The sequence below is a fragment of the Haliotis cracherodii genome, unplaced genomic scaffold (genome assembly GCF_022045235.1).
Source record: "Haliotis cracherodii isolate W230 unplaced genomic scaffold, xgHalCrac1.p SCAF_23, whole genome shotgun sequence".
Lineage (NCBI taxonomy): Eukaryota > Metazoa > Mollusca > Gastropoda > Lepetellida > Haliotidae > Haliotis > Haliotis cracherodii.
This window is the reverse complement of record NW_027266279.1, coordinates 9,345,972-9,360,324: the sequence shown is the minus strand read 5'-3', so window position 1 is coordinate 9,360,324 and position 14,353 is coordinate 9,345,972. Positions and strand designations below refer to the sequence as shown.

Sequence of the window (14,353 nt, the reverse complement as noted above, 5' to 3'; positions counted from 1 at the left end):
TTCACACATTGTACCCATGTCGGGAATTGAACCCGGGTCTTCGTCGTGATGAGCTAACGCTTTAACCACTAGGCTACCCGACCGCCCCACTTTTCTCTTTAGAATTTGTTACAAAATCAGAATTTTTGTAAAAGTGTTACATATTAGAAAGTTACATATATAATGCTCAAAAGAAATTAAATAAAAGCGACAAAACCCTTTCCATATTCATATTCAAAGTTTGATTTAACGCTTCTTTGAACAATATTTCAGATGTGGGAGGAAAGCATATCACGAAGTGTCTTAAGGCAGCTCTTGGATGTTTTCCACTTTCCTGAAACCCATGAGCATGGGTCTTATGTAAATTAAACACTTAGTCACTTAAAATATTTCATTTCGATGGAAACAAACAACTCCATTTTAATTGAAAGGAGCCCTTTTAAGATGGGAAATTCAGGACCTGAACCTGTGGGAAATCTAGACTTGCTTCATTCTGTGCCATAGCATTACAGTAAGGGCTTGGTGGAAGGGACAATGATATAGTTCAGGGTCTGTTAGACAGGTTAGCCTGGTATCACGCTGACATAGAAATACAACCATGGTAAACTGGGATTCAAACCCACGATCATTATGACTGAGGTTGCTGGGCTGGGACAAGTCCAAATTTACTACCCAGGTACCTGACCCCCTATTGCCCGACCCTACCCAGGTACCCACTGTAGGTCTCAAAAGTTGGGATCAAAATGTCTGATTGGGAATCGTTTTACCGCAGCCCTGACCGAAGTGATTTAGATACATGTATCAAACAAACTATCATGCGTACACTGAAGTTGACTGAAGCTTATATCTTTACTCAAACATATACAAGTCAAAAGGAATGTGTGCATCGTCAGAAAGAAATACGAACATTAGCGACTAGTAGTGCCTCCTATTAAACTGCGACAGGAAGTTATACATACAGTTATTCCACATTTAGTTTCTGATCTAAATAGGATGAGTACGAACATTAACCCGTTGGGGGTGAGATGCAGAAGGGGTGGGGTGGGGAATGAATGGGCTGGTCGTGACTGTCATAATTCTAATAGCCTTAATATACCCACAATTACAATAATCGTGTTTGTTTGCTATGTTCAGATATACATTAACGCAAAGTAAACAGTGATTTTATGGGTCATGTCACACCAATGACACTCCTTATGATTTATAGATCATGCAGTGGTAGCTGTGGAGGAGACCAGATTATATTCAGATACATATTAACACAAAAAAACGTGATTTTATGGGTCCTGTAAAACAAAATGATACCTGTTATGATTTATAGCGGTAGGAGGGAGGAGAACACAATGGCCATAACATCGGGAGGTGAATGGAACTGCTATTATAAACTGTTTTCCTGACAGCAAGTAACAGCGAGGCGCTTTCGGAAGTAAATAAGATTATTGGAATTGAACTTCTGTTGGCTAATTTACTTAACAGTTTGTGGGGATCCAAGGGTAGAAATGTCCCCAGTTACTCACGCTTGCTGTTTGTTCGTTTATTTGTTTATTTGTTTTTGCCGCATTCAGCAATGTTTCAGCTGCATGACGGCAGTCTGTAAATTATCATGCCTGAACCAGACAATCCAGTGATTGACATCATAAGCATTGATACACGCAAATGGGATACGATGACATGCTTCAACCAAGTCAGTGAGCCAGACCACCCGATCCCGTAAATGCCAGTTCTTTCATGGTATTCAATATACGAAACAAGCAATTTATTTTTGAGTTTCAACCAAAATCATAAAGGCCACACCTAATAGCAGTCTACTGTTTCCTGATTGGCTGATAATAGGGTGGGCAGATCGGGTTGTATTACTGCGTTGACCGATGTCACTAATTTCGTATTGTTGGTTACATTTTTTTAGTTTTTATGACTGAACAAGCGATCTTTGAAGTTATTATTGTTGACTTATTTATTAATAATATTTGACATAAATATGTTTTGAGATTTATGGACGTATAGGTGAGGTGGTTCTCTTAACCAATCAATAAAAGACCAGCTCCCTTAGTGTTAATGTATCCATGATACTGAATGATAATGAATATAAACAGGTGAGGTGAAATGGGGTTTAACGTCGCGTCCAAGATTATTGCACTTATATAGCGACGTGCATGTACGTGTGTGTGTTTGTGTGGCTGCTTGTACTAGTCTGGACTGATGCCGATTTATAGTGCTAGCTCACTGAGATACCATGCCACAGTTTAACATGAATGTCCCACTCAGACACAGTATACGGACTCCAAGCTGACCAGTCCTTGTTTTAGCCCCTTAATGCTGCGAGCAAGACAGGGTAACAACATGTACCATCTTTTAAACGTCTTTTGGTATGACGCGACAGGGGATCGAACCCCGGACCTTCCGCTCTCCGGGCGGACGCTCTTCACTAAACCACGGTGGCGGTCAATGAATATAAACAAGTGACCTGGGACATGTCATTGGCACAGTGACGTGGACACTTGACGTATGTGTCAACACCATTCAACTAACAAATTACTACACATGTGACTTATATTTGTTTGTTGTTTAACGCCGCACTCAGCAATATTCCAACTATATGACAGCGTAAGGATAAGAATTTATGGATGAACAACTTCTTTACTGCAGTTGTTCATCCATAAATTCTTATCCTTACTTAGTACTGCCACTTCTAAATGCCTATCAAAGAAGTTATATGACGGCAGTCTGTAAATAATCGAGTCTGGACCAGACAATCCAGTGACTGACATCATGATCATCGATCTTCGCATTTGGAATATGAAGACAAGCATCAACCAATCAGGAAGCCTGACAACCCGATCCCGTTAGTCGCCTTTTACGACAAGCATGGGTTGCTGAAGACCTATTCTACCCTGCAACTTCACAGGTCTGTGACCATGTACTTATCAACATACAGGAATACAGAGCTCCAGATAAGCTGCGTATCTGCGTAAAATACGCATCAGAAATGCAGAAATACGCATGGGTAAAATACCCACAACACCAAAAGCTCATCTGGAGCTCTGGGAATATATATGGATGTTACCCAGAAAGTCCATCTAAACATGAACATCAAACATCAACAGTATTTTTGTACATCACCCAAAAGGAACATGGCTGATTGAGCCAGGATCATGCATCCCAGTACTACAGTGAGTGGGTTTGGTTTTACGCCGCTTTTAGCAATATTCCAGCAATATCACGGCCGGGAACACAAGAAATGGGCTTCACACATTGTACCACGGTCAGGAATCGAACCTGGGTCTTTAGCGTGACGAGCGAATGCCCCCGCAGTACAAAAGATGTTATCCTTGTTTAACCCCATAGCTCACCTGGTAAAATCCTCTCTTGTGGAATATGTTGCCTCGGCCCATGTTGCCATTACCCTCTTGACCAAACAAATATATTCTTCATGAACAGCAAATTTCACCAACGGAAATATATAGTGTATTTCATTATTCGGATACTCCTATAAGTTCACTAAGAAACTGAACATTTTTTGTTGTTGTAAATATCATCTGAATGACATATTTTGACAATGTTTCCAATCAAACAGAAATTTGATATGGCCTCACACTGTATGTACAAATCAATAATGTTTCAGTTTTCATGTTACTGTTTGAAACAAACCACGACCTTCCATCACAGACTAATGTCATGCATGTCATGCTCCGTGTGTCGCCCTTCAATCATAAATAATATTTCCCACACTGCACATCATAACTTAGCCACACATATCTACCAGGCAATCATGATTTTGACTCAAAATTGATTCACTACGTTTTCTTTCTGTTAATGTATGTGGGACAGAATTACCACATGAATATGTAACTCAATTTAGCAGCAGCATTAAGCATACAAACTGTTGGAAAATATAATCATTTCCATGAAGATAATGAATTTTATAATTTCAATAATTATTTAATTTTCAACTTGTCCAACCTTAGTACTAGGTGGCAAATGAAGATAATCAGAGAAAATTAATCTCTGCAGAATTCCTAAATAGCAAAAGTGACCAGTTCAAGGCCAGACCGATATCTCTGCAAAATTTTATCAAGAAATATTTAACGTTCTTCGAGTTTTGCTCCAGAATCAAAACATGACAGAGAGCACCCATTCCTATATCCCCTTCCAATTTCCTGGGAAGGGGATAAATATTGAAATTCAATGATGTGAGAACAATAAACATCCCACTGATTTGGTCTTGTTTGTTTGTTTGTTTGTTTGTTTGTTTATTCCAGCTACATGGCGGCGGTCTGTAAATAATCGAGTCTGGACCAGACAATCTAATGATTGACATCATGAGCACTGATCCACGCAATTGGGATCGATGACATGCATCAACCAAGTCAGCGAGCCTTACCACTCGATCCCGTTAGTCGCCTCTTACGACAAGCATAGTCGCCTTTTACGGCAAGCATGGGTTGCTGAAGACCTATTCTACCCCGGATCTTCACGGGGCACTGACTGGGTACTTTTCCATGTACAACACACTGTATGCGAACATATGTTGTATTAATCCTACCCCTGATGCAAAGCAATCTACCTGTACATCAGCCCCTGCAGCTTGATGCAGCTTGACGCAGCTTGAAGCAGCTTGAAGCAGCTTGACTCAAGTACACGTTATCACAACCAAATCTTCCTCAACAATCACTTCCAACATTTAACCTCCCACACATGGAATTAATTTATTCCCAAGAAAACGAAAAATACACTATAGATATTATGAAAAACAAAAGTTTACAAGATGTTTTATCAAGGTGTGAATCTTGTACATGCAACTTATTCCCTTTTGATAAAATCACCGCTCCCAGCTGTCGTAAACACCTGCAAGATATGTCTTGATAGCAATCTGTCCAGGTAAGAATGAGCAGGCAATATTTTAGAAGCTACAATTTGAAGTCTCTATGACCAGAAACATCCAGTACCCATTGTATGTGGCGTTAGTGACAAATAACTTCTGTTTGTGAGTGAGTGAGTTGGGTTTAAAGCCATTTATTCCAATTATATATCACGGAATGTCAGCTTAATATGGGAAGAAAGTCTATGCCTCTCCTATGGACCAAATTCCACCTCTTGTATCACTTGCATTTGCTTCAAATGGCGGCGCCCAGGCAAGACGATGTGATTGATAACCAAGATCTATATTGTGATAAAACAGGTTTACATCCCAAAGTGGATCAAATCACGTGATCACCTTCATTAACAACATGAAAGATTTGGAAAATATCTGCTGACGCCGAGTTGGCAGTGCACATCTTTTGCAAATCCTGCAATCGACCAATATCTGCACGACAGTTTACAAACCAGATTTCTATTTCGCTACACGATTTTGATTTTGATTGGACTATGCATAGGCTCGTCAGTCCAGCTAAAATATAACTCTACAATACCAGCCTAGTTCGGCAAGTATGGAAACTGGACTTTTATAGTCAGTTAACTCCCTTGCCTCGGGAAGATGGTGAAACCCACGAGCACAGGTATATGGTTCGTTCTGACAAACCTAAAAACATAATCGGGGCAAACCAGGCTTCATCTATTGCAGAAGCCACACGCCAGACCTCCCCTACCGCTAGGGCCTTGCTTACATTCAAATGTTTTCAGTTGGTTTCTCTTGATTGTTTGACAGTGTGTTTACCAAAATCCCCGCTTTTACGCCGCTTTTAGCAATATTCCAGCAATATCATGGCGGGGGACACCAGAAATGGGCTTCACACATTGTACCCATGTCGGGAATCGAACCCGAGTCTTCGGCGTGACGAGCAAACGCTTTAACCACTAGGCTACCCGACCACCCCTAGTTAATGACAGAATTACTATAGATGAATTACATTTTATAATATCATGTCTATGTTGGGGCTGGGACGGGTACCTAGGGTGCTCAGGTTCATGACAAAAATTCACCACTTCATCCATGGTTGCCTGCAAGTCTCTAATGTTCGCATATCTTTCTCCCACTACAGGCACATTCCTCCTGACTTTTACGTTTTGAGGAGGATGCAGCTTCAGTCAACTTCAGTAGATGCAAACCAGATCATTTTTTAGATGTACCTAAATACTTTTTGCCAGGAGTCCAGCAAAACAGTTCCTAATCAGAGATTTTGTACACAATTATTGATCGTACAGCGGGTACCCCGGAATGGTTAATTGGGTGTCGGGTACCTGGGTAGTAAATTTAGTAATTTAGGCTCGTCCCAGCCCTAGTCTATGTACTATTTCTCTCTGTCAGTATTCAACAACATCTCTGTATGTGCCGTACCCGTGGGAGTGGCATCGGTGGCAAACATCACAATCCACAGACACCTGGTGTCATAACATGAGCTGAGTGAGTGAGTTGTGTTTAACGCCGCTCTTAACTGTATTCCAGTTATATCATGGCCTAGGATGATAGCAAACTGTTACTGCAGTTGATCATGACCTTAAATATAGTGGTACTAGCATGTACGGCGACATCATGTAGTTTACTACTACCATGAACTATGGCAGTAGAATATTGTCATCAACAAAGTTTCCATCCATCTTGAACTGTGATAAGTGGCATTTTGTACCACATATACATCATGAATTATAAATATAGTTGCATATCCCTACTACATCAAGTCTACCTCAATCACGAACTATGGCAGTAGAATATTGTCATCAACAAAGTTTTCATCCATCTTGAACTGTGATAAGTGGCATTTTGTACCACATATACATCATGAATTATAAATATAGTTGCATATCCCTACTACATCAAGTCTACCTCAATCACGAACTATGGCAGTAGAATATTGTCATCAACAAAGTTTCCATCCATCTTGAACTGTGATAAGTGGCATATTGTACCACATATACATCATGAATTATAAACATAGTTGCATATCCCTACTACATCAAGTCTACCTCAATCACGAACTATGGCAGTGGAATATTGTCATCAACAAAGTTTCCATCCATCTTGAACTGTGATAAGTGGCATTTTGTACCACATATACATCATGAATTATAAATATAGCTGCATATCTCTAACTAAGAAGGTAGGATATGATGTATGTGTACATCCACATAATAACATGGAAGGCGTACATCCCCATCATAGCTTACCTGTATCGTTGAGGTGGAAATAACAAAACATGTTTCCGCACCCCCGTCATATCCTGCCTTGATCTCCACGTGTTTCACCTCAACTGTTGACAAACATTCTCTATCACATCCACAAGGAAGAGTATTCTCCCCTTTCTTTAAGGCAGGTACGATATCCCTGTCATCCGTGGTATTAATCTTCTCATTGAAGGACTCTCCCAGCCTCCCTGGACAAAGCTCGGCCAGACTCTCGAGGTCCGGATCTGGAGTGACGGATCTGGAGGAGATTGTGTCTAATGACATACGATCAAATTCAAACCGTGATGTGGAATTATTTTCTTCAACTTGCTTCAAAATTTCAGCAAAAAGTTGAGTAATGTCCTGGTCGCTGTCATCCGTCCCGGGGGTGTTGTTGGGGGAGGCCCATGTTGGGGACGAGGGGGAGAGGGGGGATACAGAGGCTGCTGAGTCAAAGTTCTCAGCATCACGCGATGACGGCTGGTCAAAGAACCCCGAATCAGCCGTGGGAGAAGCTATGGCTGGGCTGAACACGGGCGGAGTGGTAGGACTCAGGGGTGTCAGTGGGGTTGTTGGCGACGTCGGGGATGTTGGACTGGTCGGGTTTTCGGGGTCTTCAATCTTTTTGTTCTTCTTCTTCTGGAAAGATCGTGGAAACTTCTTCTTTCTCAACTTCATCATGGTTTGTTGAAAGGATACAGAGTTTTCACAATGAAAGGTCACACTGGACAGAAGCAGAACACAAGCATTTCAGAACACAGGTACTCCAATGTGAATCTATAAGATTATTCCTAAAACTGTGTCTCTTCTTCACAGCTGTCGTCAGCTATTCAATAAACCAGTTCCTTAAAACTGGTTCAGATGTTCAAATAAACAACTCGCCATTAAAACTGTTTAGATATTCTGTGGATAAACCCCAAGATTCTCCACTATAACTCTTCAGTCATATATTCCACTGAGAAGAACCTATGATTTCCCTTTAAACTGTTGAGTCAGCTACTCAACACGAATGAACAAGAAGACTTTCCTTCAAAACTCCAAATACCAGTGAGCAGAGCAAGAGCCCCACTTGAACCTCTTAAGGTTTTAGTTGCATCACAATAATTGCCAATTATGCTTCTTTTCTCCGTGATTGCAACAAACACAGTTCAACAGGCAATAATGGGATTAGCAGCAGGCTACAATTGGCTGTAATGTCCCAATTCAAGGCTGGATTATAATCCTCCTGCCCAATATAACACACACAGCTACTCCAGCTCTGACAGTGAACCACCTGACATTCAGCTCAAAAAGTCAGAAGTCTTCACAACAAACGCCATGGATTAAGCAAACAAGAACCCAACAAATCGGGCAATTTCTAGGGCAGTAGTCCAGCTGTTTGATCGTGAATGAACATTTGTCCAAGTTGTTTTATAAATATACGATACACAATAAACCTAAACATACAGAACCAGTTCCATAGTCAGACAGAAAATACATTAAATGGGCCGCTGTCAGGGATCATTAAGAAAGATATGAAAACATAAACAGAATCTCAAGCATCAAATTTCTGCCTTTCAAATCGAATACACTGTCTGGTTCACGCTGTAACACTTGTAAATGAGTCTGTTGAAAATGGCCGAGGTATTCATCTCAAGGAGGTATAATTACACACAAATTATAGGCTCTCCCACTTCAGGCTCCATTAAACCCAACAAGGCTGTTGAGCTTCATTAATCATGCAAATCTTGCTCACCTCGCCCACTGAAGAATATCACTCCCTTTACCCTGAAACTCTATGGACAATAACGCAGCTCAATATTGAAAACTGTGTTTCTTTTAAAGAAATATTGAAATTCCAGAGATGGAAAAAGTCACTACGATCTATAAAACCTGACACAAAAGATAAAGTTTGCAATGTTATAAAAAAATGATTGGTCAATCATGTCTGTTGAGATACAAAGTTCAGTTTCTGTCCTTCCAAAAACGTGTGTCGATCAACAAATGAGCTTTGTGAAGAAGAAAAGTAGTCCAATGATGAATAGTCCATGAAGACACTGTATCCAACATGAACTTAATACGCTCACAACACCACCGAGACTAATCCTGTAGAGACACAGTACTAAATTGTTTACATCTCCTCCGAGCAGTCGACTTTACCCACAGCCTTGCAACAGACAAGTCATTCATGAGATGTACAAGATATTTCCATTCCAATATTTTCACAAGGACATTCAACCGTGATTACACTTGGCTGTGTAACCTGATCCTTGTCGCGTCGCGATGAAGATTATCCGTGCTCACAAAGATGATCTTCATTCCCCATGGAACCGATATGATGAACTCAGCGGTGTGCGACTCCCGAGGTGTTTACTGGGTCAGCTCGAGTTGTTTGAAGAAGATTAAATTCATCTGACATACAGTCGTAGGTCTTGGTCAGCTGTACACGTATAAGCCAATATCAAACACGTACTAGCAGAGAACACCTTGGTCAGTCTTCTTGCTCAGGGAGACGATGACTGTCACTGCTATGCAAAGAGATAAAACAGTTCCTAGTAGTTACAGCAACATGATAAAGGCGGAAATTCATGCAACAATGATATCAAGAATTATTTCCTGTTAACACAAAGAGATTTATGTTTACAAAATCAAAAGTGTAATCTACTATCAACGTTCTTGAACACAATAACTTCCTTTTGATGTGAGAGTATGAGTTAAAGACAACAGAATATGATTTTCACCTAAACTACACAAAAAATGACAGATTATCTATAGCAATATGAAAGAATTGGATGTTCCTTAACTTCTTTTGAGTAGTATACAATAAGATCGTAGCACATCCAGAAGAAAGGCAACACACATGACAAAGGTTCAAATAATACTGGCAGTGAAACTGTTTTTTACTTGCAAAAATAAAAATGTACTTAGTAATATGAACATTCAGTAGGGAGTTATTATCAGGTAACCTATTATGACAAATACACAAATATAAACTTTCAAATTAAATCAAAGTGGTCAATTCATGGTTTCTGACAATATTTGGTGTCAAGTATTTTAATTAGAAACCGACATCTTCCTACACAACAGTATACAATCTATGTACACATTTTACCTAATTCAATTATAACCAATTTTGCAGACCCCCTTACTGAAAATTTAAAAAAACAGATACCTTATTAAAATTCAAATATTATTTGTCAGAATATAGTTAATATACAACAAAATAAACATTAAAACTAATTTTGAAAATTTCTTTCCTTCATACATGTTGTAATAATATTGTCAAATATTTGAATAAAAATGTATAAAAATTAACAATTGTAAATGTGTAATCAAAACATATGATAAATTCATTAAGTATCTAAAAACAGAAAGAAAAACAATTTCCTTCTTACTTTCTCAGTAATTTTTTTCAAACGTTCCCCACACTTGCAGCTACAAACAGATTGTAATCCTCAACAAGAACTTCTCTGTCTTAGGACGCCTACTGTTAAGAGCTAAAAACAACTTTCTGATCTGATCACAAGGGAATTCCGTTCTCATTGAGATCATTCAATGAATTTCTACACTGCAGGTTAAACCATTTGAACTGCACATACCGTGATCATTCCAAATCTGTTCAGGATATAGCCTCATTCACTACAGTAATGCAAGACTTTGTTGAAATCCCACTCTGCACCGGCTGTAAATCATGTTCAAAGTTGAGTTCGTTATGTCGCGGATTCTTGGCCAATTCCTGTCATAAACACTTGTATGACATGATCGGCCCTACCCAGACCTACTCCATTATAAGTAGATGATTGACTTCTGTCGATGCCTTCAGGGCAGATCATTCAGGGCATACCAGTGAAGGTCTGAATACTTCTCATTCAATAATAGCCAAACACTGCCTATCAGCAGTCATTAAAACCCAATCAATACATTTTGTTGTGGTAATGAGGAGCCTCATCAGCCAGACCTCCATTGCAATGGACATGGGTGAGTGAGCGAGACGGGTTTAATTCTGTTGAACAGCATTTTAGATAATATGACGGCATGTTGGCTTGATGGGGAGGCAAGACTGAAGCAATACAGGTTGTAGATGTCACTTTGGTGAACACTTTTGTACAGACAAAACAAGGTGCATGATCAGAATATTATTTCTGTTCAAACCTGCAGATGTGGATCCTGGCGTGGATAAGGGAGGCTACTCTACACAGTGTATTGCTTAGATCTCCAAGCCACCCCAGTCACATTTTTGCAGACAAAACAAGGTTCATAATCAGAATGTTTTTTTTCAAACCTGCAGATATTTATCCTGGCCTGGATAAGGGAGGCTACTCTTCACAGTGTATTGCTTGGGTCACCCAGCCACCTGATCACTTTTGTGCAGACAAAACAAGGTTCATATTCAGAATTTTCTTTTTCAAACTTGCACGTGGATCCTGGCATGGATAAGGGAGGCTACTCTTGACAGTGTATTACTTAGATCACCCAGCCACCTCAGTCACATTTGTGCAGACAAAACAAGGTTAATATTCAGAATTTTCTTTTACAAACTTGCAAATGTGGATCCTGGCATGGATAAGGGAGGCTACTCTTCACAATGAATTGCTTAGATCACCCAGCCACCTCAGATCTTGTCACAGATCAAGCTGAAGATGTGGTCAGGATTAGGAACTGTCAGATGTAACATCCCTGGGTGGTATGAAGAGTTATAGTCTAGCTCTGTTGGCAAATCTATCTTGATACATCTAATCACTAGCATGTGAAATTAGCAACAGCTTCAAGTTGGTTATTCAACATCAACGTCCTCCAGTAATGTCACAATCAGTACTTGATACAGATTCGTATCGCTCGCACATTTATGGTGGAATACAAAGTCCTGTCTTGAGAGACAGTTAGCTGTGAGAGGGCCCCACAAGTAGTATATATCTCTACATCACAAAGCACTGCTAGCACTTCATTGCTCCATATCACTGGCGTCCAATTCATCAAACGTAATAAACCACCACACACTCCTGATCTGAGATATCATCGACAATATATGACCATAAAGCAATAACACTTTTATGAGGTTCACAACATTGGTTATTTGAACAAGTGAACATCTATCGAGAAACATAGATTTCTATAAGATTGTTGATGTGTTACATAATCTTATCATCATTTTCACATTTAAAGTTCAATAATATCTTAGAGTGAGTGAGTGAGTATGGTTTTATGCCACCTTTAGCAATATTCCAGCAATATCAGGGCGGAGGACACCAGAAATGGGGTTCACACATTGTACCCATGTGGGGAATCGAACATGGATCTTCGTAGTGACGAGCGAACGCTTTAACCACTAGCAACCCCACCAACCCCAGTGTATTAGAACTGTATTAATAATTGACTGAATGTATGTAAGAGTTTGTTTTCTCACACTATCCCTTATACATAGCTGTTATACTCAAGGTGAAAATCATTATCATTTCATTCTAGTCATGAATTTTCAACACTTTTTTTCAAACTAAGTAGAATTTCTTTTTGCTTGGAATCAATACGGTGTATGAAATAACACGTAAATAATGTCACGTTGATCTATCACCAAGTCTTTTTATTGTCCCTCGTGTCAGAAGAAAGATTTTTTCAACGTAATCCCAGTAGACCAATCTCATTCATCTGTGCGATGTCTGTCAAGCCTGAGACAGTAGCCCAGTCTATCAATCATCATAAGGTGTCACTGTGCTGTCAAATAGCTATGCCTTGCTGTGTCAAAACACCAGTTCAACATTGTCATGTGACGCCATGTCCGTTACTTCTCATCAATTTCTTGTCACCAATCGTACCAACATTCTTGTATTCTTCCTCATTGAGGGTCAAACTTTCAATGACTGATTCAAAGCCTCAAGAAAGCTTTCAAAGAGTCTTATGGTAGACGACATTTCCAAATCTGCTGCATCAGTGATCAAAATTATGTCCGATACAATTCTCTATTTTGACTTTTACACGTTCCCTTGTTTCTTCAGGTGAACAATTGACTTGCCCATGCATGTGTTTGTGATGGGTGTCACCTGTGGGGCAGGATACACTCACGTTTTTGCGAACACCTGGTATCATTACTATTTGATAGTTATTCTAAAACGCAAGCTTCAGATATAGTCGCAATCATACAATGAACTCTGTTTTAGGCACAGTATTTTATGATTACTGAAATGCTTTTTTGTTGCTTTTATTTACTGTACAGGAAATGAATCCTGTGTTTTGTTGATCCTTGAGTTTATATCGAGCTGTAATGTGGCTTTTGTTTTCAGTAAGCAATATTCCAGCTACATCTCTACAGTTTGATAATAATAGTCTTGACCAGCCAGGCAAGTGGTTGATAGCAGGAGCATGACTCGATGACCCAATGCAGGGCTCCGGTAATTAACCTAGCAACAATAACAAGACAAAGTAATTGAAGTTTCTATGCCTGGTGTAAAATGCTGCATTCAAATCTATTACCCACCGTCTACCTCAGGATTACCCTGTTCTAGCCCCAAAATAACTTGCAGAAATTCTGTAAATGTGTTCTAAAGACCTTACTGTATAAAATTCAAAATCAACTAACCCACCAGTCTGTTTGTTTGTCCTTTAACGCCGCACTCAGCAATATTCCAGCTATATGACGACGGTCTGTAAATAATCGAATCTGGACCAGACAATCAACTGATTGACATCATAAGCATCTATCCACGCAATTGGGATACGATGACATGCATCAACCAAGTCAGCGAGTCTGACCACCCGATCCCGTTAGTCGCCTCTTACGACAAGCATAGTCGCCTCTTACGGCAAGCATGGGTTGCTGAAGACCTATTCTACCCGGGATCTTCACGGGTCACCAGTCTGTGAGTTATGAAACACCAGCTCTGTAATAGTGTTCACGGCATACTTCATAAAACAATCAATTCCTTTTTAAATAGATATATTTTTTGGTGTACAGGGTACACCTTTTTAAAAAAAGACCCAGCTGTATAGAAAAGGGTTTACATAATACACCCATACAATGAGTTATGGTTCTTTTTCCAACATAAGACATTACTATGAGACTATAACATAGAAAATAGCATTTCAACAAATCTGTACTATTTTGTCTTCTGTGATTGCTATTTCCTGATTATTTTAGGAGACAATTACATACAATAATCTTATCTCTGTATATAAACAATGATAACCACTAGGCTAACCGACCGCCCTATGATCAAGTGTGCATTGTACACAAGAAAATAAGGTAATCAAACTATCAACTTCTTATTTCAGGCTGCAAAATTTGTGATTTTAGTTGAAAACC

At 39.6% G+C, this 14,353-nt stretch overlaps 1 protein-coding gene across 7 annotated transcripts in view; it reads right to left on the bottom strand.

Moving 5' to 3' along the window:
• LOC139471871 (pleckstrin homology domain-containing family G member 5-like) overlaps window positions 1-14,353 on the bottom strand; it is a 210,484-nt gene that overhangs the window by 92,563 nt on the left and 103,568 nt on the right. For 3 of the 7 annotated variants that reach the window (XM_071254375.1, XM_071254378.1, XM_071254377.1), the window contains exon 2: window positions 7,084-9,587. The exons of 3 other annotated variants lie outside the window; for them this stretch is intronic. In XM_071254375.1, the coding sequence (XP_071110476.1) occupies window positions 7,084-7,761 (678 nt within the window). In that variant the 5' untranslated portion in view covers window positions 7,762-9,587. The remainder of the gene's footprint in view (window positions 1-7,083; window positions 9,588-14,353) is intronic. One more of the 7 variants, XM_071254376.1, reaches the window with a different exon arrangement.